Source organism: Grampus griseus (genome assembly GCF_964374135.1).
Source record: "Grampus griseus genome assembly, chromosome: 17".
NCBI lineage: Eukaryota > Metazoa > Chordata > Mammalia > Artiodactyla > Delphinidae > Grampus > Grampus griseus.
The window spans coordinates 15,334,877-15,362,620 of NC_139011.1; the positions used below are offsets into that span (position 1 = coordinate 15,334,877).

A 27,744-nucleotide genomic window follows, 5' to 3' on the forward strand; every position below is an offset into this window, starting at 1 on the left:
TACCATTTGGCTACAGTATCTGTTTGTATGCTTATGCAGGCCTGGAATATCTCTGCAAAGGATACACAAATGCCTGGGGAGAATGGCTGTCTCCAGGAAGGGGCACTAAGGGATTAGATAGAGATCAAAGATCAGGGGGAAACACATATATCATATATATTTTCACATATATCATTTTAAACTCTGTATCTCTGACCATTTTTAAAAACTGTTTAATCTTTTTATTTAAAAACAAGAATTTAGTGTGTATAAATTTAGAAGCTTTGTGTCTCTCCTCGATGCTTTCCTTTACAATTTTTGCGCTGCTTAGAAAAATACCACTGTTGTACTTTCCAACACAGCATGCCTATTTCAAAATTAATAATTAAATTTTCAATGTTTCTGCTATGCAAAAGAATGTATATCTTCTCCCTAACCAGCACATTTACTGGATATAAACTCAGAGCTTATGACAGATGAAGATGAGTTTATAAGAAATTGGTACAAGCACTATGGAAAACAGTATGGAGGTTCCTTAAAAAATTAAAAACAGAACTACCATAGGATCCAGAAATTCTACTTCTGAGTATTTATCTGAATAAACCAAATACACTAATTTGAAAACGTATATACATCCCTATGTTCATTGCAGCATTATTTACAATAGCCAAGATATGGAAGCAACCTAAGTGTCCATCAACAGATGAATGGATAAAGAAGATGGGGTATATATACACAATAGAATATTCCTCAATCATAGAAAATACTGAAATCTTGCCATCTGCGACAGCATGGGTGGACCTGGCGGGTAGTATGCTAAGTGAAATAAGTCCGAGAAAGAGAAATACCATATGATTTCACTTATATGTGGAATCTAAAAAACAAAACAAAGGAACAACTTACAAAACAGAAATAGACTCACAAATACAAAGAACAAATTGGTGTTTGCCAGAGGGGAGGGGTGTTGGGGGGATGTGTGAAATAGGTGAAGGGGACTAAGAGGTATAAACTACCAGTTATAAAGTAAATAAGTCACAGGGATGTAAAGTACAGCGCAGAAAATATAGTCAATAATATTGTAATAGGGCTTCCCTGGTGGCACAGTGGTTGGGAGTCCGCCTGCTCATGCAGGGGACACGAGTTCGTGCGCCGATCCGGGAGGATCCCACATGCCGCAGAGCGGCTGCGCCCGTCAGCCATGGCCGCAGAGCCTGCGTGTCCGAAGCCTGTGCTCCGCAACGGGAGAGGCCACAAGAGTGAGAGGCCTGCGTACCGCAAAAAAAATAATAATAATATTGTAATAACTTTGTATGGTGACAGATGGTAATCAGACTTACTGCGGTGATCATTTCATAATGTATTAAAAATTGCATTACTATGTTGTACACCTAAAACTAATATGATATTGTAAGTCAGTTATACTCCAGTAAATATTTTTTTTAAAGAAATAAGAAAATGGGTCTATTGAAAACACAGCAATGAATTTAATATCAGGAGGAATTCCTTGCCTCTCCTTTCCATTGTCTGTAAAATTTTGTAAGGAGGCTCCGCGACGGCTTTTCTATTTGAAGAATGCTGCAGAGTGGTGGTGAAGAGTGTGTTGGTGGAGAGGAAGTTGGTGACCTCCGTGACTTACTTCATTGTAAAATGGGTTGTTGGTTCCTTCCTTCACTGTGCTTTGCTTCTTCTCATCCCCAATTTCAATGATCACAACTGGGTCGATGTTCTCACCCACCAGCTGGCGGGCCTCAGTGATGTTTATGGCAATCTACAACACAAAGCAGCGTGTACACACTCTGGGTCTGGCTGTTCATTCACACAAGAGCTGGGGGAGGCTTGGTAGGAAGAGCTCATCACTTACTTGGTAATTTTGGGATCTGACCTCCCCATCGTGGATCTTAGTCAACAGTTTTGATCTATTGAAAGAAAGTTTAACATAGTTGTTTCATTAAGTAAGAACCTACCTTAGATCCATAAGCCATGAAAATATTTTCCCAGGTATTTCCACATGCTTTTATTTATATCACATATTCTCTCTCCATCTCTGGAGGAGATAAGTATAGATGGACACATGACTTAACCTCTCTATGACTCAGTTTTCCCATCCTAAAAAATGGCACTAATAATAGCCCTTACCACAAGGAGTGATTGCTACAATTAAAAGATGTAAGGCATATAAAGGTTTAACCCAGTTCCTGGCAAGACTAAATGTCAATTCTTATTGTAAGTATGATTATCAGTATCATTTATTTTTTATTTTACAGAATGAGAAACTGAGATGCCTCAGCAAATCACTGGCAGAGCTGGGTCTAAATAAGGATCTCCCTAATCTGCTGTCTGATCCTATCCAGAGGACCAATTTGCCATTTCTGGTAAATACAGCAATTCTGAGTTTCGTGATTGCTTTCGAACAAAAAAAAAATTGGTAAAAAAGAAAATTGCAAAGAATGACCAAGATGTCATCTCAGCAAGATTTCACTTTCCAGGGGATTTCATTTATCTGGACTGTCACGAGTAATTGAAAACAGATGTGCAACACCTGGGCATCTAGAAATTGGATAATAACATAAAGAGGTGAAGAATCCTTGTTGCCACAGAAGCAGCAATGGGTGGGATATAAACTGAGCTCGAGTTCCTATTGAATTTTATTCTCTTGCCTTCTAGCAACACTGCTGCATTTGACTTCTTTCCATTTCTGCTGATTATAATTGAGTCCAGTAGAGAACAGAGTAAACTAGTATAAGTCTCAAGGCTTTGGAGTCAGGCCGATCTGAATTAGAATATTTGTTTTCCCCAATTTTGTGATATTAGCCTTAATTTCTTCATCTAAAAATAGAAATAATAATTTCTACTGCATAGCGTTGCTTTTAGGATTAAAAGAAATATTGCACGTAGGAAAGGGTAGATATCAAAGGGTATCTGTTCATCAATAAAACGGCAAACCTGTACTGACCATTTACCATGTGAAAGCTCTGTGCTAGTCTCAGAGGAAAAACAAACATGAACAAGCCATCATCTTGGTCCTTGCAGAGCTAGCAAGCTATCCAAGGGAGAGAGGACCGAAGCAGATAAAGGGAGAACTATTAAGTGTAAGACATGTCGTAGAAAAAAATGTGATAGAACTTCAGAGAAGAGAGAAATTTATGAGAGCCTAAGTAAGCAACAAAGACATCACTGCAGAGGTCAGATTTGAATTGAACATTGGTAGGTGGGTAGAATTTTAACTGATGGAGGATGCACTTGGCCAGGAGAAAGCAAAAGGCTCGTACTTCTTTCTTCTCTTTCTCCTGCCTTCCTCCACTAATTCTATGCTATTATCTTAGTGAAATAAATGGCAAAGGATCCGTTAAAGGATATTAAAAAATAACTGAAGTCCTGATTCTGGGGTTTGCGGGGGTGGTAGCTGTCATGGTGCCGTGTAGGGGGAAGGAGACATTGCAGTGAGTATGAACGTACAAACTTCACATCTTCTTTTAAGGGTCAAGCTCTGAGCTATCACCTTTTCTGATTTCCATCTGTCTCCCGCCCCCTGCCCCCCTCCCCATACACACATACACTGTGTACCACCCTGTCACAGCCCAGTAACACCAACTCAGGATGTGCCACACAAGGAAGCACTAATTTGCCCTACTGATAACAACTCTGAGTGGAAAAGGAAGGGATGGCATGAGGAATTATCATTAGCAAGAAATTGACATAAACAAATATGGTAGACTAAAAGCATTGATAGCCCCAATTACTGGCTTCCTTGTATCCAGGATTTTTACCCTGTAACTTGTAGCCTCCTCTTGCTGTGACATGGGCTAGACTTGTGACTTGCATTGGTCAACAGAATGCAGCAGAAATGACTTTTGCCAATTCCAAGCCTGGGCTCAAGAGATCTTGTGTACTTCCACTTTCTCTCCTGGAGCCCTGCCATCACCACCATTGGAATAAGCTTGGAATAGCCTGCTGGAGGATCTAATACCGTATGGAGGAGAGGCCAGTGGTCCCAGGTAAAGCAATACTGGACCAGCCCACCACCAACCAACAGTCAAACTAAAATCAGCAGAACTGCCAAATGACAACAGACACATCAGTCATATACCTGTGACTACCTGGAACCAGTAAAACTATCCAAACTAACGCATGATAAGTGCTCATATTAAGCCACTGAGCTTAGGGGTTATTGGTTACACACCTATAGCTAACTGATACAACAAATTGCACGCAGAAGGCCAGTTTGTTCTGACTTTTTGTTGGGTAGTATAAGAACCACTTTCTCATTTGGGACAAACACAAAGCCAAGACATCTAGCATCTTGATGAATTAAAGAGCAGGTGAGGGACAGCACCTGATTCTGTCTCCTGTTGCTGCTGTCATTCCTGAACAATGAGGGACATGAGTACCTTAACTCAGGAAATTTAAGACTAGACGTTGGTAGAGCCGGGACCCTGGCCAGCACTGCCACAGAGAAAGTAGAGGAGACAAAACACTCAGTCTTCCTGCCTCAGACCTTCAGCTCCTGTAGACGGTGCCTAGGTGTTATTCTCTGTTCTCCCAGAGCCTGCAGGAGCACCTGGCAGAGGGGAGGTGCTAGCAAATGTGTGCTGATTGCCTGTATCAATACTGTACCTCCTCTTTGGAGGAGCTGAGGGGACAGGAGAGGTGGAAGCATTGTCAGAAATCAGATCTCCTCCCAGGCCTTCCTGGTGAGAAAGCCCCTCCTGTGGTGCTTCTGCTTCACCTTGACCATCTAGAAAAGCAAACAAAACGGACAGATCTATTAAATATGACACACTGTGGCAATATGAGCCTCAACCCTGTGTCCAGGCTACGCCAGTCACCGTAAGGTGTACAAGGACTGGTCAAAGACAGTCCTTGACCGCATGGACCTTAACATCTTATTGGCAGAAAAGCCAGACACATACTATGTATCTTCTGTTTCCCAAAAAGAGAGGGAGTAGATTTGTATGCCTGGTATTGTGGAATTTTGGATTATGAATTTAAAGATATGCTTTCGGGGTTTCCCTGGTGGCACAGTGGTTGAGAGTCCGCCAGCCGATGCAGGGGACATGGGTTCGTGCCCCGGTCCGGAAGGATCCCACATGCCGTGGAGCGGCTGGGCCCGTGAGCCATGGCCGCTGAGCCTGCGCGTCTGGAGCCTGTGCTCCGCAACGGGAGAGGCCACAACAGCGAGAGGCCTGCGCACCGCGATGAAGAGTGGCCCCCGCTCGCCACAACTAGAGAAAGCCCTCGCACAGAGATGAAGACCCAACTTAGCCAAAAATAAAATAAATAAATAAATTTAAAAAAATAAAAGAATGAGGAGCAACTGTTAGAGAATCAGGTTTACAGTGAACATTCTTAGGTACGTTATACATGCCAGAAACTGGGCTAGGTTAGACGTTCAGGATGGAGGAATTAACAAAACGTGGACCCCTCCCTCTAGGGGTTTACGTGCTGGAGGGTGAGACAGGCCTGCAGGCAGGAAGGCAGTGAGCTAAAGCGTCATCCATAGCTACCTCATTCACTGATCGATTCATTCATTCTGCTCTCTCCAATCTACTCACCAAGGAGCTCCACTGCAACCTTCTTTAAAAAAATAAAAAATCATGTTTCTCTTTTGAAAACCCCTCCGTGGCTTTCCACTGCACTTAGAGCAAATCCAAAGTGCACACGCAACTCTAATTCCCTGTCCTACCTGACTGCCATCTCCTCCTCCTGGCCTACCTGCCCCCCGGCCCCACCCTCAGTGCTTTCTAGTCACACAGGCTGACTTCCATCCCTTCTAACAAGCTCTGTTCTGCTTGGAGTCTTTCTTCACAGGCAGCCCTCCGCCTGAGCTGCTCTCCCTGCCCACCCCTCGGGGGCTCACCCTCGATGCTGTAACTTACATATGACCCCCCTGCTCAGGGAGCCCCTCTCAGACCACACTAAAAGAGATCTCCCAATAGTCTCCACGTAAGCACATTGTCTATTTTCTTTACAGCACTTTTCTCCACTTGTAATGCAGTTACCGCATCAGGGTCCCCATGGATAACAGATGGCCCGTCCACAGCAGGATGACTTGAGGACTTTTTACAAAGGTGGGGGTGTAGGAAAACCACAAAGGGTCGTACAGCTATCTGTGGCTAGGGCAGCCAAGCTGATACCACGTGGAGGCCCCCAAAATGAGGAGAGAGAACAGTTACCAGAACGTGGAAGGAGAGGAAGTCGGGTCTAGTCGGCTTTCCTAGGTGGAGGGGCACCCATCCTCCAGTTGAGGGACACATCCAACCACTGGGTCCTGACCTCACACTCCTTCCTCCCCCAGACCTCCTGCTGGGGTACCCCCTTGGGGAAGGGACCTGGGTTGTGCATCCATAGAGGTCAGCCTCCTGGGACAGAGAAGAGGTGGACAAGAGTGGAAGATAGATCTGGAGGGGCAAACGGAAGAATCCTCCACAGGGCTGTCTTCCCTCTAAACTATCCAATGTCACCACTACATACCCAGAACCGAGCACAGGACCCTACGCTCAGCAGACATTCTATTAATATTTGCTAAATAAATGAACGAAGGATGATCATGGGACGTACCCAACAACTACTCTTTGGGTAGCTAATTAATGGATGCGTCAGGATCATTGGAATTTTAGGAAATTAAGGCATAGCCATTATGTCTCAAAATACACAGATGTAACAGCCACAGACTTTGAGAATCTCTAAACATTTCACCCAGAAAAGTCCTAACTTCCCCAGTCAGGCCAAGAAGGAAAGACCAATTTGCACTAAGTTCTGTAGACTTTGTTTTCGCTGTCTCCCACGGGGTCAGCCCCTGGACAGTAGGATGGATGCTATTTACTTTTAGGAGGGCCCTGACTCCTCTCCGCCCTGTTTGCTCTGTGGGCTGAAGACTCTAATTCAACATTGTGAAAATGACTCTATTACCCAAAGCAATCTACAGATTCAATGCACTCCCTATCAAACTACCACTGGCATTTTTCACAGAACTAGAACAAAACATTTCACAGTTTGTATGGAAACACAAAAGACCCCGAATAGCCAAAGCAATCTTGAGAACGAAAAACGGAGCTGGAGGAATCAGACTCCCTGACTTCAGACTATACTACAAAGCTACAGTAATCAAGACAGTATGGTACTGACACAAAACAGATATATAGATCATTGAAACAGGATAGAAAGCCCAGAGATAAACCCACGCACATATGGTCACCTTATCTTTGATAAAGGAGGCAGGAATGTACAGTGGAGAAAGGACAGCCTCTTCAATAGTGGTGCTGGGAAAACTGGACAGGTACATGTAAAAGTATGAGGTTAGATCACTCCCTAACACCATACACAAAAATAAGCTCAAAATGGATTAAAGACCTAAAGGTAAGGCCAGAAACTATCAAACTCTTAGAGGAAAACATAGACAGAACACTCTATGACATAAATCACAGCAAGATCCTTTTTGACCCACCTCCCAGAGAAATGGAAATAAAAACAAAAATAAACAAATGGGACCTAATGAAACTTCAAAGCTTTTGCACAGCAAAGGAAACCACAAACAAGACCAAAAGACAACCCTCAGAATGGGAGAAAACATTTGCAAATGAAGCAACTGACAAAGGATTAATCTCCAAAATTTACAAGCAGCTCATGCAGCTCAATAACAAAAAAACAAACAACCCAATCCAAAAATGGGAAGAAGACCTAAATAGACATTTCTCCAAAGAAGTTATACAGACTGCCAGCAAACACATGAAAGAATGCTCAACATCATTAATCAATAGAGAAATGCAAATCAAAACTACAATGAGTCACAACTTGATTTGCAGTTTAATTTCTGTTGTATTTACTAACACTTTACAGACGTGATTGTACTGCAGCTAGCTGTGATAATTAAAAAGTATTATTAACTCAAAAAAAAAAAAAAAAAAAACTACAATGAGATCATCTCACACCAGTCAGAATGGCCATCATCAAAAAATCTAGAAACAATAAATGCTGGAGAGGGTGTGGGGAAAAGGGAACACTCTTGCACTGCTAGTGGGAATGTGAATTGGTACAGCCACTATGGAGAACAGTATGGAGGTTCCTTAAAAAACTACAAATAGAACTACCATATGACCCAGCAATCCCACTACTGGGCATATACCCTGAGAAAACCATAATTCAAAAAGAGTCATGTACCAAAATGTTCATTGCAGCTCTATTTACAATAGCCAGGAGATGGAAACAACCTACGTGTCCATCATTGGATGAATGGATAAAGAAGATGTGGCACATATATACAATGGAATATTACTCAGCCATAAAAAGAAACGAAACTGAGCTATTTGTAATGAGGTGGATAGACCTAGAGTCTGTCATACAGAGTGAAATAAGTCAGAAAGAGAAAGACAAATACCGTATGCTAACACACATATATGGAATTTAAGAAAAAAAAATGTCATGAAGAACCTAGGGGTAAGACAGGAATAAAGACACAGACCTACTAGAGAATGGACTTGAGGATATGGGGAGGGGGAAGGGTAAACTGTGACAAAGTGAGAGAGTGGCATGGACATATATACACTACCAAACGTAAGGTAGATAGGTAGTGGGAAGCAGCTGCATAGCACAGGGTGATCAGCCCGGTGCTTTGTGACCACCTAGAGGGGTGGGATAGGGAGGGTGGGAGGGAGGGAGACGCAAGAGGGAAGAGAGATGGGAACATATGTATATGTATAACTGATTCACTTTGTTATAAAGCAGAAACTAGCACACCATTGTAAAGCAATTATACTCCAATAAAGATGTTAAAAAAAAAAAAAAGAGCCCTGGGGAGCCAGCTCCTCTGAAACGCCTATGGTCGGCTGCCCTAAATCTCCACCAGCTTGTTCCTTCCCTGCTGCGCAGTCAGTAAGGGCTCCTCACTGGAGGCTGACCTATGGGGTAGGAAAGCCTGGGCTCTGGTGTAAGACTGACCTAGCCTCAGGAGCCTGCTTCTGCACCTATTGGTTGTGTGACTTTTAGCAAACACTTATCCTCTCTGAACCTCTTATAAAACAAGGACAAAGGAAACTACATTTCAGAGTCATGAATGATGTATGTAAAGTAAAAAGCAGGAGGGGCTTTTTCAATGTGTCATAGATATTATTTTTCATAAGGTCCTTGAAGGAAGGAACTGTGTCTTATTCAACCTTGTATCTCCAGGACCTACTGCAGGGTCATAATTTCAAGGACACCAGGAAAGACCCCAGAGTCTTTTCTACCCAATCCCTGATACCTTCAACTTGAGTGAATAGACAAGTACTTCTATTAAGCTTTAAGCCTTGTCTCCACCTAAAATGTAATGCCTCTCCTGTCCCACCCAAGAATGACTTGATCGTTACTATCAACACTTTAATATGAATGAGTCTCTGTATTTTCCCATCGTAAGGTTAGGTTTTCCCCGAGGGTGAGGAGTGAAGCTGGGTGGAGGACAGGTTGCAGGGCACCTGCAGGGTACGCGGTGAAGGGTGAAGGACGCACCCCTCCAAGGAGACGAGAGGGGTGAAAATAAAGCAGACTCACTGTACCATTTTGGTTTAGAAATGGTCCAGAAAGCTAGCCTTGAACCAGTTGCTGTCACGACCACCCAACGTAAGTTTCCAGACACCACCCCAGACCTGTCCATTGGAATCAGTTGATCATATTTGATTCAATACACATGAGTGTCTCCCTGATATGGGGCCTGGCCTCCACTGGCACAGGTCACACTATAACTTGGAGCTTTGCTCTTCTGGAGAAGGAATCGCCCATTCTAAGCGCAGAAAGTCTGAGAGCCTGGATTTATCAATATATCCCAGTGCCATTGCTTCCTGGCTCTGCACCTCCCACCCTCAAGGCTGGCTTCATGGGTCTGTGCAGCCCTGTAGGGTCCTGTGATCAGAAGGAACTCATTGCCCTTGGCCTAATGCTCTGCAGTCACCATCCAGATATTCTTAATAAGTTCTTAACAATGGCTTTGCATTTTCATTTTTCACGGAGCCCTGCAATTCTGCAGCTGGTCTTTTCCACACTTTACTTACTCTCTCTGAATCTCTGTAACCTCATTTGTGAAACTCGGATAGCCACACCTTCTGGTAGGATGACGGAGGGGTTAAATGAGACAGTATATGTAAAGCCTCCCCCAGAGCAGCTGCTACCCTCCCTCTGATTTTCAAAATCTCACTTGCTTCTCCCCATGATCGCACGGTCAGCTCAGTAGCCCACGTCATGCCCACTTAACAAAGGGAGAAGCTGGGACTTGGAGCTGCTGAGTGACTTATCCTGGGCCACAGAGCAAATCAGAACAGAAATGGGAGCTTGAACCCTGTCACTGCCTCCTTGGGGGGAATCCTTCCGGGGTCCAGCAGGTGTCCACCCATCCTTGTTTGGCCAAGGGACCAGATGACCAGTGGCGCAGGGGGGGATCACTTTGGGCCTGCACTTGGGGTTGGCAGGGTCTGAAGACCCAGAAGGCAGCACAGTTCCCACCTCACTCCTCGGAGAATGAATCCCATTCTCAGCCAAGGTGGGGTCAACCCTGGAGACCTGCAGGCCCCAGGGTGGTGGTCCCTCCCCACCCCTCAAAAGACTCACCTTGGGCACCCTGGTTGGCTAGGATTAACCCCTTCTCTGCTTTCTTCTTCTTCTTCTTCAGCTTCAGCCCAAACATCTCCTTTCTGAAAAAAAAAGAAAAATTATAAAATACAGTGATAATAACTTTGACTCATTCAGACATGTTAAGAGAAAATACACGCACACGCGCGCGCGCACGCACGCACGCACGCACGCGCGCGCGCACACACACACACACACACACACACACTGGGTTCTTCTTCTGGAACCTGACCATCCTCCTAAACCACCCAGGATGGGCATCAAAAGACAAGTATCAGGATGACCCAACATGCTCTCCAGACTCTTACCGAAACCACAAAACCCCCTCCTAAACAGAAATCCTGAGGTCCACCTAGAACCACACTTAAATTAGGCATAATACAAATACTAATAACACTAGCTGTTTTCTTCTCCATTTCTCTTTACTCAGCTGTGCCAGGCATTCAAAACAAATGATATCATTTAATCATCACGGAAACCCTCTCCTATCCATCTTACAGATGAGGGGCCAAGGCCCAGAGAGGGTAAGTAAAGTTTCCAAGGTCACACAGCTCTTAAGTGTCAGAGCTACCCCTGGAACCAGGCCTGTCTGATTTTAGAGCCCAGGCTCTAACCACAGGGTCACCTGAGCAGAATGAACACCCTCTCCACAGCTGAGCTCCAGACCATTTCTAAGGTCAAGAGGCTCTGGGATTTACTAAGGTCACTCCACAAGTGCACAGCTCAGCTGACATGTAGTATATGCCCAGAATGTTAGCTATTATTATTATTATTATTAGCCATGAGCAGGAAGCTGTTTGGGGGCCTCCTCCTCAGCCCTGGAAAGGGGCCCAGTCTGTTGTTTCTAACTGACACCAGGAGCATCCCGACCCTCTGCCAGCCTGCTGAGAGAATCCATTTCTGGAGCTGCGCGGAAGGATGGAAGGTCAGAAAAAGTTCTGGCTTTGAGTCGGGCAGGCTGATGGTGTGGCCTTTGGAGATGGGAAGAAGAGGAATAGGGACGGAATGGAGGAGAAGGGAGGCGAGAGCAGCAAAGGCTCGGACCCTCTCAGCGAGAATCCTGCAGTCCTGAGCAATGTGAGGACAGTGGCAGAACAACTGAAGTTTTCCATTTTCTTACATATTTAGGACTCAAGAGTGTGTGAACTGCAGTGGCCAAGATCAGGGCCTCCACAGCCAGACTGCCTGGGTGCTAATCCCAGCACCATCTCTGCGACCTTGAACAGGTCACTTAACCTCTCAAAACTCCAGGGTCCTCATGTGTAAATGAGATAACAAATGTAAAGCATTTAGCCCAGTACCTGGAACATACTAGTTGCTCAATAAATGTTAGCTATTCTTGTTATTATTTGAAGGGATAAGGTTAGAACTAATGAGAGGAAGCTACTAGGAGACATATGTCCCCTCCATTCACTTATTTATTTATTTCCTTATTTGTTTATTTATTCTTTTCATGTCCTGCCTTGATCCAGATGAGGAATTAAGGAGCCTTCCTCATTGGTGCTGCCTGAACAGTGGAATGCACTGCACTGGGTGGAAGTGAGTTCCCAGTTCCTGGAGATGTGCAAGCAGAGACCTAAGGACCACTGGTAAAAGATGTAGAGAGGACAAACATCAAAAGAAGGGGGCACTGGCCTAGGGGACTCCGGGGGTCCTTTGAGATCCTGAAATACAGTAGAATGATGGAAAGAATGGGTTCTGAATTTATAAGCAGCTCATGCAGCTCAATAACAAAAAAACAAACAACCCAATCCAAAAATGGGAAGAAGACCTAAACAGACATTTCTCCAGAGAAGATATACAGACTGCCAACAAACACGTGAAAGAACGCTCAACATCATTAATCAACAGAGAAATGCAAATCAAAACTACAATGAGATATCATCTCACACCAGTCAGAACGGCCATCATCAAAAAATCTAGAAACAATAAATGCTGGAGAGGGTGTGGAGAAAAGGGAACCCACTTGCACTGTTGGGGGGAATGTAAATTGATACAGCCACTGTGGAGAACGGTATGGAGGTTCCTTAAAAAACTACAAATAGAACTACCATATGACCCAGCAAACCCACTACTGGGCATATACCCTGAGAAAACCATAATTCAAAAAGAGTCATGTACCAAAATGTTCATTGCAGCTCTATTTACAATAGCCAGGAGATGGAAACAATCTAAGTGTCCATCACCGGATGAATGGATGAAGAAGATGTGGCACATATATACAATGGAATATTATACTCAGCCATAAAAAGAAACGAAACTGAGCTATTTGTAATGAGGCGGATAGACCTAGAGTCTGTCATACAAAGTGAAGTAAGTCAGAAAGAGAAAGACAAATACCGTATGCTAACACATATATATGGAATTTAAGAAAAAAAATATATCATGAAGAACCTAGGGGTAAGACAGGAATAAAGACACAGACCTACTAGAGAATGGACTTGAGGATATGGGGAGGGGGAAGGGTAAGCTGTGAAAAAGCGAGAGAGAGGCATGGACATATATACACTACCAAACGTAAGGTAGATAGCTAGTGGGAAGCAGCTGCATAGCACAGGAAGATCAGCTCGGTGCTTTGTGACCGCCTGGAGGGGTGGGAGGGAGACGCAAGAGGGAAGAGATATGGGGCATATGTATATGTATAACTGATTCACTCTGTTATAAAGCAGAAACTAACACACCATTGTAAAGCAATTATACTCCAATAAAGATGTAAAAAAAAAAAAAAAAAAAGAATGGGTTCTGGAACCACCCAGACATGGTCGGATTGGGTAAGTCACAGCACTTCTCTGAGCCAGTTTCCACCTGAGTACAATGGAGATAAATGACACGGTACATACTTTACAGGACTGTTGTAAGAATATAATGAGGTAAGTAAGCAAAGCACCTAAGACAAAGCAAAGCTGTGATGAGAACACGCTTCTAAGTCTCCCAGGAATCTCAAATACACAAGGGAAATTCCCTTTTTTTCTGAAATTTCTTAAAGGAAATTTCCAATAATAGTTTTTGCTTTCCTGTTTTCAAAGGAGAGTTACCATGCAGAGAGTCCAAGGCCAGTCCCGTCCAGACCCTGAATTGCCACTGTGGTCCCCAAGGGCTCCCTGCCGTGATCATTTCACAGAGGCAGAATCTGATGTTCCTGGGAAATTGGCAAGCAGGCTCAACAGAGTACTTGAGAAGACTGAGTAACTTCCATCTGGAAACAGGAAGTTGCTACCAGTAAATGATAGTAGCTACCGGAGGGAGACTTAACACTCCTTTAGGAAGCTGACAGTTCATCACGGATGGCCTCAGCATTCCGAGCCCTCCCACAGGGCAGTGACTGAGGCATGGGGCATGCCACAGGCTACTGTCATGGGCACGGGAGGAGGGAGAGATGCGCCACCTCTCAGAGTCAGGCACCCCTGCCCCTCCAAAACCAAGAGCTCCTAACCCTGCTGTCCATTAAACCCACCTAAGGAGTTTAAAATATACCAATGTCCGGAACCACCTTCAGAGATTTTTAATTAATTTGGGAGAAGAACCAGTTCTCAGGAGGTCTGCTCTAGACACAGCTCAGATCCCCTACAGAGGAAGCCAGAAACCTTCCAGTAATGCCCAAAGAATTTACAACCAGCTCTGCTCTCTGGGTGGATTGATGTTTGTTTCACAAACACACAAGGTTGTCTGCCTGAAACTCTGAGTCAGTTATCAAGGGCACTCCCAGCATGACTCCCAGCGTGAAAATGTTTCTTGATGAAAATTGATTTCTTCTCCTCAGCCCCGTGACATCCACAGTAGAGAGGGCACAGCTCGCCAGCCCTGAAAGATCTTGCCACTGGCAGATTGCACAGCCCAGGGTAAATTGGAGACACAAGACTCAGCTCAGGGCCCTGCTTGAAGCCACCTGTTAGCTCCAGAATTGGGGGCTGCATGTTTAAATCAGATGAACACGTTTCATTCTCACATGACACAATATTTCTTATCAAATCCACAAGGTGATGTTAAAAAAGGAAACAATGCTTATACAATGTAAAACATGCTATAAAGTATTACAATGTTGATGACAAGAAGACATGCTACAATATTCCCCTGAGTGAGTTCTGAAGGTTTTAAACATGCTTTGACACTCACCAAGTGCCAAGAATACCATGTTACATACATAAGCTCCTAGGATCCCCACCACGTACCACGAGGAGGATGCTATTATTATCCACTTTTACAAACAAGAGTTTGTCGGGGTTTCCAGCCAATATTTTGGGATCAACCAGTAAAGCAGGAAGACTTACCTGGTAAGTCTTCAAGGCAGTTGCCATCGTACCGGCCCCCCTCTCCAGTTTGCCGAGGATTCCGGCATGGGAACCTCCTGCCCCACTTCAAAGAAAGGATGGAACTCTCCAGTTTAGGGTCTACTGAATCTCCTCCCAGGGCCACCCCAAGGTAAGTCAAGAGACACACAGCAACCCCCATACCACCTTGGTCTCCTCAGGGCGAAAGCTACCAGGACTCCGATATCTACATCCAAACAGCGAGAGCATTAAACAGTGCGCGTGTTTAACTTGCTTCCGCACATCTGTTCAAGGCGGCGTTGCTTCACGTTGAGCCCAGGGCTCGCACTGCCAGGGAGGCAGCCAGCCTGGCACACAGAAAGAGGAGCCCGGCAACTGGAGTTTGGGTCTCATCTATGACACTTTCTAGCTATGTCACTGCAGCTGGCCACAGGACTTCTTGGAGCTCCAGGCTCCTCTTCTGCAGGAAGTGGTGGTAAAGTTAACACTGCTTTTCTCACTGGGATATTGTGTATGTCACCTCATTGAACCCTCATGCTGAACTGCTCTAAGCTCTACAAATAGCAACTTTACTATCATGTCCACGGCTCAGGGGAGCCGAGATCAGGAAATCGCTCACAACCATGGTCACCTTGTGGTTTTCCACTTGTGTCACCAGATTCCCCTTCTGGAATCACCTTTTCTACCTTCAGTGCAGAAGAGAAGCAGCTCAGGCCAAGAGGCCAAACACTAAGTTAATTGCATCAATGGATGTGACCAGTACCGGCCCCTGCTACTCTCCTTCCCAGATAAGAAGACTCAGGTCACCTCTGCACCTCACCCTCCAGTTCCACTCATAACATCCAGTGTGGAAAAAAAAAAAAAAAAAACACTTTGGGGCTTCCCTGGTGGCACAGTGGTTAAGAATCCACCTGCCAATGCAGGGGACACAGGTTCGAGCCCTGGTCCGGGAAGATCCCACATACCGCAAAGCAACAAAGCCTGTGCACCACAACTACTGAGCCTGCGCTCTAGAGCCCGTGAGCCACAACTACTAAAGCCCACGTGCAACAACTACTGAAGCCCACGCGCCACAACTACTGAAGCCCACGCACCTAGAGCGCGTGCTCCACAACAAGAGAAGCCACTGCAATGAGAAGCCCGTGCACTGCAACAAAGAGTAGCCCTTGCTCACCACAACTAGAGAAAGCCAGCGTGCAGCAACAAAGACCCAACGCAGCCAAAATAGATAGATAAATAAATTTATATGTAAAAAAAACAACCACTTTGATTTGTGAATTTCTTTATACACGAACTCTTTAAAACTTTAAAAACTATATTATATTTAATAAAATTCCTTTATCAGAAGAATGGATTTGCAGGTAATCAAGTCTATCCTAAAAAACAAAACAAAATCAAGCTTTATCACCATTTTGAGGTTATCCAGAGAGCCTTGGGTAAATTTCCCATTGCCTGCTAGGAAATACCTTCTTGGGTATATGCTATCTGTGTACTCATCTTACTTCTAGGACTGGCATATATTTATTAAAGGCAAACCAGCAAACATAGAAACAGCTGTAATGTGGGCTTTGACAGAAGATTGTTAAAATATAAACCTATGTGACATCTTGCCTTGTCAAGACTCCGAAACTTGTTTTCCTCTCTGCCCGTGATCTTCCCATTACTGCTCTCCTGATCATATCCATTTACTTAGGACAATGATGGTCAACTTTGGCTGTACATCAGATTCACGTGAGGGAGCATTCTAAAACTATCTCCCACTCTACGGCCAGATCCCATCCCAGAGAGTCTGAGTTCATTGGTAAGCACCGGGGCCAAGCTGCAGTAGTTTTTTAAGTTCCCCAGGTGATTCTAAAGTGGAGCAGGGTTGCAAACCCCTGTGGCTAAGTAATCAGTGCCAATGAGCTGTGTTCTCAAAGACAAAGTTCATATATACATATATATATATATAGTGTGTGTGTGTGTGTGTGTGTGTGTGTGTGTGTGTGGTACGCGGGCCTCTCACTGTTGTGGCGTCTCCCATTGCGGAGCACAGGCTCCGGACGCGCAGGCTCAGCGGCCATGGCTCACGGGCCCAGCCGCTCTGCGGCACGTGGGATCTTCCCGGACTGGGGCACGAACCCGTGTCCCCTGCATCGGCAGGCGGACTCTCAACCACTGCGCCGCCAGGGAAGCCCACTCCACTTCTTACCTATCACTTTGTCTCTCACTAAATTCTTTCTGAGACGAGACATCAAGGCCCTCAGATTCACCGGGAACACTCCCCCATCCCTTCAATCTGAGGGGCTCCATTTCTATCTGTTTTATATATTAAGTTGTAAAGTTTGAAAACCACTCATCAAGACTAACCTACTCGTTTGGCCAGTAGGGAAACTGAGGCCCAGAAAGAAACTAGGAACCAAATCAAGATCATATACCTGTTTATTGAAACTGCTGGGACTTCTGGGTGCCCATTTATCCTGTGTTCACCCCCCAGAAATGCTAAGACCTCAGCAAGCATGGACCCCCACAGCCCTCCCTCTCCAAACCCAGGCCGGGGGAACTCTGATAAGACACACCTCGAATCCCGTTCATTCAAAAATGGACTTTTTCCTTCCATAGAGCTGTACTTCAGAACCCCTGTGCATTACAGAAAATGCTCCAAGGGGTTAAATATGATAATCTAATCACTTTCCTCCAGATAGTTAAAAAAGCCAAATGAAAGAAATTTCACAACTGTTCAAAGCAAAAGCAACTTGCTCAAAGTCACCCAGCTACAAGTTGGCCAAGCTGGGGACAGAGCCCGGTCTCCTCACAGCCAGATGAATGCTCTTCCTCCTAGACCATGCTGGAATGGGTAATTTGTTCTCTATAGTCATCCATTTTATTATTTAGTATCATTATTCGGAGTGCTCTGGGGCAATCAATAGCTGCTGTTCATTAAGCGTGTAGGATAAGCAAGGCATTGGCTTAAGGTCCTGCATACACGTTTTTTCATCTAATCATCCCAATAACCATCCGATGGAAAGGTTCAATCTCTTTTACAAATGCGAAAATTAAAGCCTAGGAGGTTAAGTAACCTGCCTAAGATCCCACAGCTCTAAGCTGCGACAAAACTCTATCCAACCTCCACTCCATACCACCTCCCAAATACCAATCAGAGCCACAATTTTTCAAGCACCTAACCTGAGTCAGGTACTGGGCAATCCTCACTTCCCAGATGGTACCACAGTTCAGAGAGGTTTGGAAACTTGACTACAGCCACACAGCATCCGTTGCTGAAGCCCAGCCTCTTTGCACTCTGCAACCTCGCTCATCATGACCCAGGTCTCTAAGGTTCCCAGCAGCCTAGACAGCAACAGAGTCCAGCTCAGTAATAAGAAGAAGAGCAACCGGTCTCACCTTGACCAGTGAAGGCTCCTGACCTTGTCCAGAAATACTCACGATAACTAACTTCTTGGCCTCAAGGCAGGTCAGCAGGGTAGGAGGTGCAGCGTCCAGCACTGGTCTTTGGGAGGAGAAAGTCTACCCTCTAGAATGGAGAGGGTCTCAGGCACGAGGCTGTCTCCTCCAGACGGGCAGGTATCTCCCAGAAAATGCCCTTTTTGCTGTGTCTGCCCAGCAGCTCCCTATCTCTGTTTGAAATCCAGAGCCCAAGACTGATCTGCAAACACAGCAGCTCAGAGCAGATCCTGAGAGGAGGGGCCTCCAGGGTGTTTTATTCCAAGTCAGGTAGCCACAGGTAGGTCAAGGCTCAAAGAAACTCCAGCTCCAGACAGTGCCAAAGCCCTGGATACTTTCTAGCCACCGTCCAGCCATCAAAGTTGGATTTTTAATTATTTCACCATCCCCTACTCATTTGCAGTAATGAATATGTTTTCACTTTACTTGGGGCCAGTTCTAGGTACTTTTACAAGTATTATCCTATTTAAGTCCCACAACAGCCCTCAGAGGTAGGTACTATCACTGTGCCCAATGTACAGATGGTGAAACTGAGCCACAGAGGGGCTGGTAAGTGCTGGGATTTGAACCAAGGCCACCTGCCCTCAGAGCCTGTGCTCTCAGGCCCTCCAGCCTGCTCTCTGTGGCATTTCATTGGGACTTGTAGTCTGAGGTTATTTCAAAGACGTCAAGTTTAGAAAGGAGACAAATAAAAAGAAGGCATTTTGGTGGATCAGATGCTTCAGAAGTCATTGCCTGGAGTGGGTTGAATAGTGGCTGCCCAAAATATACACATTTGGGAAACTGTGAATGTGCCCTTATTTGCAAAAAAGAGTCTTTGCAAATGTAATTAAGTTAAAGATCTCAAGATGAGATCATGCTGGATTACGTGAGCGGGTGTTAAACCCAAAGACAAGTGTTCTTACAAGAAACAGAAAAGAAGACACACAGAGAAGGCCACGTGAAGACAGAGGCAGAGATCGGAATGATGGGACCACAAGCCGAGAAATGCCTGGGGCCACCAGAAGCTGGAAGAGGCAAGGAAGGATTCTCTCCCAGAGCCTTCAGACGGAGCATAATCCTCTCAGCACCTTGGTTTCAGACTTCTGGCCTCCAGAACTGGGAGAGGATACATTTCTGTTGTTCTAAGCCTCCCAGTTTGTGGTCATTTGTATGGCAGCACCAAGGAACTGATCCACTGCCCTTTGTTACTTCCTCTTGCGCTTTTTTTAAATTTAAATTAATTAATGTTGGCTGTGTTGGGTGTTCGTTGCTGCGCGCGGGCTTTCTCTAGTTGCGGCGAGCAGGGGCTACTCTTCGTTGAGGTGCGCGGGCTCCTCACTGTGGTGGCTTCTCTTGCTGCGGAGCACGGGCTCTAGGTGCGTGGGCTTCAGTAGTTGTGGCACGCGGGCTCAGTAGTTGTGACTTGCGGGCTCAGTTGCTCCGCGGCATGTGGGATCTTCCCGGACCAGGGATCAAACCCGTGTCCCCTGCACTGGCAGGCGGATTCTTAACCGCTGCGCCACCAGGGAAGCCCCCCTCTTGCACTTCTTAATGGCACCACAGGAAAGGAAAGAAAGTGGGTGCACTCCACTGAGCCCCTCATGTGGAAGAATGGGAAGTTGACGCCTGTGGGCCAGGCAGTGGTGTAAGAGGCTCCAAGGGGCAGGACAGCAAGGCAGGAAGGCAGGCGGGTGGGGAGAAGGTTTTGCAAGTGAGGACTGAGCAGGTTACAGAGTAGCTCACAAGGCAGCCTCGTTCAACATCCGCAACTGAGCTCATTGTCTCCAGAGAAATGGGCCTTGGCTCAGGGGTTCACAGATGGGGCACAGGCTTCCTGAAGCATCCCACCTCCTGTTTTTGGTCATCATAGATTTGATCCCAATCAGAAGCAAAGATGTCAGAGATTACTGAGCCCCAACCTTACACGTTACAAAAGGGGAAAATGATGACTAAAGAGGTGATGTGGTCTGAGGTCACACAGCCAATCATGGAACCGTCAGAGCTGGAACCTTGTCTCCTGATTCCTGAGCCGTTCAAGGGAACCAAACCTCCTCCTCTTGTCTGATCTGTTCTTCACAAAAGAAGATCCTGTGGCAACTCTTTTCTGAGCTCAACAGCCCCAGGGGGCCCCAAGTGTTCTCTAGCTAAAGCTCAAATCCCTCCTCCTAGGATTTAAGTTTATTTCTCCTTGTTTGCAGAATGACAGCCTTACCATGTGGCTGCTATGTCTGGCTCAGATACAAGTACACATCATAACAACAGAAGTCATCTAGCTGCACAGTACACATTCAATCATAAATGTTTGCTGATTGCTCATCGCAGGGAAAAACCAAATGGACAACCCCGCAGCCTTATTTCTCTACTTCATCTCGTACTGCTTGCTCTCTCTGCTCCGACCACACCACCTTCCTTCAGCAACTTGACTGAAACATGCCCTTCCCTCCGGGTCTTTGCACATGCTCTTCTCTGTGCCTAGAATCCATATGCCCTCCCACACCTCTTTGCCCCATTAACTCCATCCCATCCCTGAGAAAGATGTCACTTAACGTCACAAGGACACTGATGTGTATAAAATTGATGACTAATAAGAACCTGCTGTATAAAAAAATAAATAAAATAAAATAAAAAACATCACAAAGCCTTCCCTGAAGCTCCCCTTCCCCCGCCCCCTCCCATAGGCTCAGCAGGTCCTCACATTCCCCGTGCTTTTTCTTTTCATCACTTATCATAGTTTGTCCTTTTATTTTTACATGACTTTTTTCATGAGTGTCCATTAGACCAAAAGTTCCATTAGGGTAGGAACTCTCTCTAGTTGATTCACCACTGTCTTCCCTGCACCCAGCATTAATTGTGCACCCTGCACAAACATTAATTGAACAAAATGCTGAGCTGGTGCAAAGAAATGTACAAAGAAGGAATAGACAAAACTGCCACCTCTCAGGAAAGTAGAACCAAATAGATGAGCGACAGTCACCTCTTTAAGAAATTACCCAGTCACACATCATCCCTGCTACTCCACTTACCCTGTTTGCTGTGCTTGCCCCTTAACCATTTTAGCCCCAACTGATACTTCTCCAGAAGGGGGAAAGGATGAGTTGGTAACTCAAAGGGGCCAATAGGGTAACTGATATACAGCTCTGGAAAACGAACTTCAGAGGAGTGTTGCTGTACAATTGTAGATGGGAATTGTAGATGTACAAATGCAGACTGGGAACTGTCTTAACAATTCAGTTAGCTTCAGAATTATTTTAGAAATTCTCAAAAGAGAGACTATATTGCAAAGCAAGAAGGTTATGAAACTCTCCTCCAACCTTCCTCGCTCTGGGAAGAGAAATAACCCTTTGCATGAAGCTGCTACGTCCATTCCAGATACAAGTGCAGATCACATCAGTAGAAATCATCCTCCACCCTCCCCCATGCTTTGCCTCCTGCCATGTGGCCTCTGCCAGAGGGAATAAATTTCAGCGTCTACAATCTTTATCCCACATACCGTCTTAGTCATGGAGTGTTTCTTTGGAGAACTCATAACAGTTGTTATCATGATTCAACAAACACTTACTCATTACCTATTAGATGCCCAGCACTGCAGTGGGCCTGTGGGAAGTTCAGAGCAATGAGGGAAAAGACAGTGTGATGTGGTCAAGGGGCACAATGGCTTTCTAGCAGCTAATACACTTGAAAAGGCTTCAGCCACTCCATCATAATATTCTTTCTTATTTCTAGAATGCTTCGTAGATTACAAAGAACTTTCATGTACCACTATGTGTCACGGCAGCTATGTGACATAGAAAGGTTTCCCTGCTACTTGGTAGATTAATCATTTAGGTTCCAGAACCTGGAATGACTTACTCAAGTCTGCATGGCTAAAAAAGGGCCAAAGCTAGAAATTGTGGCAGTCATGAAAAAGTGCCGCTCAGATCTCTGGCTGCACGAAGCATAGTTGACTAACCGCTCCAGCTCCTATAACTCTCGATTCACTACTGTGTCACATGAGGCCATACTGCCCATGGGCTGCTCCCAGGAAATGACTAACCACAGCAAGTGAACTAATCCTGCAAGACATGGGACGCCTCTAACGGATAACTTAGGCCACAAGGCTCCCTCCTGACCTGGAGGAAACTGTTTTAGAAGAATCTTCCTACCCAATTTCCCTTCCTTCCTGCTCTCCATCACAGGGGTCAAATTTGCATCGTGGTCTGAAGACTCTCTGCTTTCTCCTACTCCTTCCTCTTTGTCCTTCCCACGCGTTTCCCCAAATAAATCTTGAGCACGTCAATCCCATCTTGGAATCTGCTCTTTGGAGGTACCACCCCAACAGAACTCCAAATCCAGACTTTATCATTCACAAATGGACCTTCCACAAATAAAGAGATTCCATTTTGAAATATATTTGGAAAATGCTGGAGTTACCCCAGTTTTACAGGGCTTCTTAGATTCAACAGTACGCTTACATAAAATAAGACTCCTCAAAAGCATGAAAGTACCACAGAATCGAGTGGCTCCCAACCTGATTTGACAGCAAAACTTTTTAATTCAGTTCCCCTGAATTGGAGACGGGCAGACTGGAACACAGATCACAATCTGAGAAATCCTGCTAACAAGTAGACACCCTCCAACAAGTGGACACCTATCCTTTCCTCAGCCTTGCTAAAAAGCCTCAAAAGGATGGTCTGATATTCCCTTCTCTTGCTATACCCAAATGGATGTGCAATAATACTGCCAAAAACAGACTGAAAAAGCAAGGGACCCAGGCAACCCTCAATGTCATCGTCCCTGGAAGAATAGGAAATTAATTATCCTTTACATTAAAGCTTTGCTCCTATCTTTAGCAAATGGTTTGATTTTGATTATTTAAAATAGGTGTCATCTTTAAGAGACAGGTGAACTGAATAAGATAGGAAACGTAAACAGTGGACTCTAAATCGTCTATAGGTTTTGATACTGGACCTATTATTACGGGCATTACTCTGTTGTTTTAATTGATATTAAAATGTTTCTACTCAATGTTGAAAGTCAGTGGTTGTACCTAACTCTCCTTCATGATTCAACAATTGAATGAAAGGGGAATAAATCCACTGATACAAATTGGGCTACAGCTTTTCTGTAAACTTCCTAGAGATGCAGAAGCTAAGCACATTTGAAGCTTAGTGGGAAAAGGCATTTCTATGTACCAAGGAGGTGTTCCCTGTGTAAACAGTTAGGTGAGAGTCATCTGAAAGGCCAAACTAGGGTCACTTAAGGCACAAGAGACCTAAAATGAGTCTACATGGGATTCAGTTTTCCTGAATTCACTGCTGTTCCTTCTTCTCCCTCCCTGAGATGTACAGTAATGGAAAGAAGATGTTTTTGGCAAGAAGGAAAGGGGAAACCAGCGAATTGCTTTTGATCACCCACCATGGAAATGAGAAATAGCAACAGGATTTCAAAAGCGATGAGTCAGCAGAAGTCACCTGGTGGAGAAGGAGAAGAGGGAAAGTAGTTCATGGTAGCTGCAATCAGTCAAAGCAGAGACGGAGGAGCTGAGTCTGCATAATGATCGAGCAATAAATAGCCAAGGGAAGCCTGATGTCTAGGGGCTGATGTGAACTCTGAACAGCATACCAGTTCCTGAGCAACGCTTCCGTCCCTAATAATAATAATAATGGCAATTATAATGTGAGCATTAATGAATGCCAGGAGCCGTGGCAAACACTTTTATATTCTTATTTCATCCTCAAAACGACTCTGTAAAGTATCTACTATTGTTCCCTATTTTACAGATAAGGAAACAGATACCCAGAGAGCTTAAGTTGATTTGCCCAGGATCAACCATCCTGCAGGTAGCAGAGCCAATTCTTGTCTCTGACACCTTTGCTCTTAACTTCCACACTTCACTGCTTCACTATCCCATATTCAACGTATCCATAGGACAAGCTCCATTATTGGAGGTAACCTACATGTTATTTTGTTCTGTGCAACAACAACAACAAAAAACCCCAAATCACACTTATACAGCACAGCACAGGGGAATCATCACCAAAACCGTCTACAGGGCAAGTCTCTTTCTGGAAAGTACTATCATGTTTTAAAAGATCCAGGAGAAATAGGCCATCCTCGTTCTACTATTGTTGTACAATGAAAAGGGGATGACTTTGATTCCATGGAACTGTAAAATTCTGATAGATTGAAGTGCATTTGAGAACGGTTACCATCACCCTTGATTTCTTCCCAAGCATACTGAAAGCTCTTAAAGGACAGAGACAAGATATATTTCACTTTTCTTGCCCTCAGCATCCCATCCAGTGTAGGCATCCAAATAATGTTATACAGAAGGTTTTGAAGCTCTGATAGATTATCTATGTCTGCACCCCACAGCCTCTCCCAGACAACAGTGACTTTCCCATGACCCGTTTCTGGAGCTTCAGTGATCAGTTAAGTCCAGTCCGGAACGTGCTGTTTTTTTGCCAAAGTTCTGGGATGTGTTTGCCAGTGCTGAAGTTGGGAAAAGATTTTCACCTTCCTGCTTTTTCTAACACTTTAATCATAAGAGGTTAGATATAACCTGGAAAGTCTTACTCCGGAGAATAAGGAAATGCTCAGAAACCTATGGGAACATGTCGAAAGGACACAGGAGCCAACCTGAAGGGGCTCCCTCTGGCAAAATATGGAACAATTTGAGTATCAAAATCAATAACAAAAGGAAGGGATTATAACACAGTAAATAATAATCCAAAAACCCATATTGATACTGAAAAGGGGGAAGTATTGGGAGAGGAAGAGAGAGGGGAAACCTCTTTTTATACTCAGAGGTAATAAAGGAAAATAAGATTATAGACCACCATTTACCATCCCTACAGTGATTGCTAATTATCACTAAGAATCATCAGTGGAGGCTAAAACCTGTCCCTGTATCCCCTAAAATCATTGCTTATTCCCCAGCCGTATGTGCCTTGTGTCTGTAACTGGGAAACAGTTCACTACCCTCCTCTTCACAACTGCCCATACTTAGTGTGTTAAGTCCCTGGTCTGCTGGGATTATAAGAATCTCCAAGGGGAGACAGAGACAGTAATATTTGATAGCACACAATGAATTGTTGACGAGGCCATTTGAAATTTGTGGATGGAAAGAACCTTCCCAGGTTCTGTTCAATTCCATCCTTGAAAAAAAAAAAAAAGAAGTCTCTGCAGCTCCCCAGACAGGCCTTTTCTATGGTGGCCTCTCACAGTGGGTTTGACAGTTGGCAAAAGGTTTTGTAAGGAGCTCTTAACTGGAATCCTGCTCTACTAACTGCCTTTTGTCTTTGTAACCCAAGATTTACTTTCTCATACAGGTGTGTACACAGCAAGGGAATGCTAATGGAACCAAGAGAGGTCCAGACACGCTAACTGCCAAGTCAGACCTGCAGCAAACACCCCTCCTCGATCACATGAAGAGGAAGTACCTGAAAAGGGAGCTGATTCTTGGGAATGATTTCCTACAAGCCTCTTTCTTAGGAAGGAGGCCGGGCTGGGATAAAACTCACCCGCTGACCCTGCAAAGCTTTGGTGAGGCTTTTGGTACACGAGACTGGTTCTTCAGGAGGGCAGCCTGCCAGGAGGTTCATGAACCCCCAGATTCAGAGATGCCCATTAACAAATCACTTTCCTCATGGGATTTAAGAAAAGATGTAAAAAATGCCAGCAAGGTCTCCGGAGCCTCAGGGGGAGTGACCAGCGGGCGAGAACAACAGAACCACAGTGGGCTGGGGGCCAGGTGTTGGCTTTGGTCAGCCACCAGCTGAGAAACGTTTCCCACACCAGCCTCCAGGAGGAAGCCCAAGCCAGGCCTCCTCACAAAGGCAGATTGAGACAGGACCTCCCGTCTCGGTCTCTGGAGGCCCTTCTCAAATTGCTAAAACCGAGACTAATAAGAATGGCACCTGCTCGTTGAGGTGAGTTCACCATGTGCCTGGCACTCTGCTGAGTGTTAGACACGCCCCATCGTAGTTTGTCCCAAGGTGACCCCTGAAGTGGGTACAATGTCCTTCCTATTTTAAAGATGAGAAAACTGAGGGGACCTAGAGAGGTGCCCAGGTAAGACCACTCAAACAGTAAGTGGTGGAAAGGGAATTCAAACCGAGGCAGCCAGTCCTTCTTGGAGTCTGTGAGATTAGTCACTGCGCCCTCCAGCCCGAGTCATGGGTGTCCCCCCCTCACTGCTGAGCTCTGTGTCTCCTCCTTCTCTGACTAAGGCCCAGCTGTAATGAATGGCTTCATCCTCTGTCTCCGGAGGAAATATATTAATATAAATACAAATATAAAAATTATACAATATAGCCTCTTATGGCACTGTTAGTTCATTTATTCTTTATAGATAGCAAGGATACATGAGACACAAAAGATAAAACCAGGAAGGGGGGGAAATATGGTTATAAAAATATAAAAGGTCAGGGCTTCCCTGGTGGCGCAGTGGTTGAGAGTCCGCCTGCCGATGCAGGGGACACGGGTTCGCGCCGCGGTCCGGGAAGATCCCACATGCTGCGGAGCGGCTGGGCCCATGAGCCATGGCCGCTGAGCCTGCGCGTCCGGAGCCTGTGCTCCGCAACGGGAGAGGCCACAACAGTGAGAGGCCCGCGTACCGCAAAAAAAAAAAAAAAAAAAGATGAGTATTAATCTCTGGGAGTAGGATTTGGGTTAATTTTACTTGCATCTTTATACATTTTTCTGTGTTGTTTTACATTTTAATAAAGGCTGTGTATTATGTTTACAATCAGCAAAACTTGTAAAGCTCTTTTCGTTTTGGAAAAAAAAAAAGTATCTGGAACAAGGAGGCTCTTACCAAACACTAGTTAAATGGAAAGTGACTCATGGTCCTTTCGGCACCAGCAGGATTATCCAAATGGCATGAATAAATAAAGAGCTGAAGGGCCTTCCTGATGTTATATTGCACCAAAATGCCCTAGTCTGTTCCCTGAGTAAACACCACGGTAGTAATGTTGCTATTGATGTGGCGAGGACCCCAACATCAGTGAAATCCTTCACAGTTTTGAAAGGCTTTTGCTTTCAATGTCTCATTTGACCTTCAAAACCAGATTTGTGACTATTCCCCAAACTAAATTCCCTAAATGTCTGTCCAGCCACTGTTAGGCAACATTTCCAGGCCGGCGATGGCACAGTTGCCTGTTGGTTGGACAAATGGGTGGATGGATGGATGGATGGATGGATGGATACTAAAGGAGTGAATTCTTTTCCCTCTTTTACAGACAAGAAAACAGAGAAGCAGAGTTGAAGCAACATGCCTAGGGTGATACAGTTAGTAAACTAGGGTGATACAGTTAGTAAATGATTAACTCAGGGGTTGGAATCATTCTTGTATATGGTTTCTTAATCAGCCCTCTTTTATCAAAATGCACCCACCAAATCTGTTTTCTTTGGGAGGAAACTCTTCACTATCACTGACAGACATATACTTGATAATCAGGGGTGATAATCAAAATATCGGTGGCATGGGTATTGACCTGTC

At 44.9% G+C, this 27,744-nt stretch overlaps 1 protein-coding gene across 1 annotated transcript in view; it reads right to left on the reverse strand.

The window, feature by feature from the left end:
* Positions 1-27,744, reverse strand: part of FER1L6 (fer-1 like family member 6) — a gene marked incomplete at both ends in the record, with an annotated part of 146,181 nt that overhangs the window by 116,300 nt on the left and 2,137 nt on the right. The window contains 5 exons of the mRNA XM_082674389.1: positions 1,616-1,747; positions 1,841-1,895; positions 4,594-4,714; positions 10,552-10,630; positions 15,024-15,066. Coding sequence (XP_082530515.1) covers positions 1,616-1,747; positions 1,841-1,895; positions 4,594-4,714; positions 10,552-10,630; positions 15,024-15,066 — 430 coding nt within the window. The remainder of the gene's footprint in view (positions 1-1,615; positions 1,748-1,840; positions 1,896-4,593; positions 4,715-10,551; positions 10,631-15,023; positions 15,067-27,744) is intronic.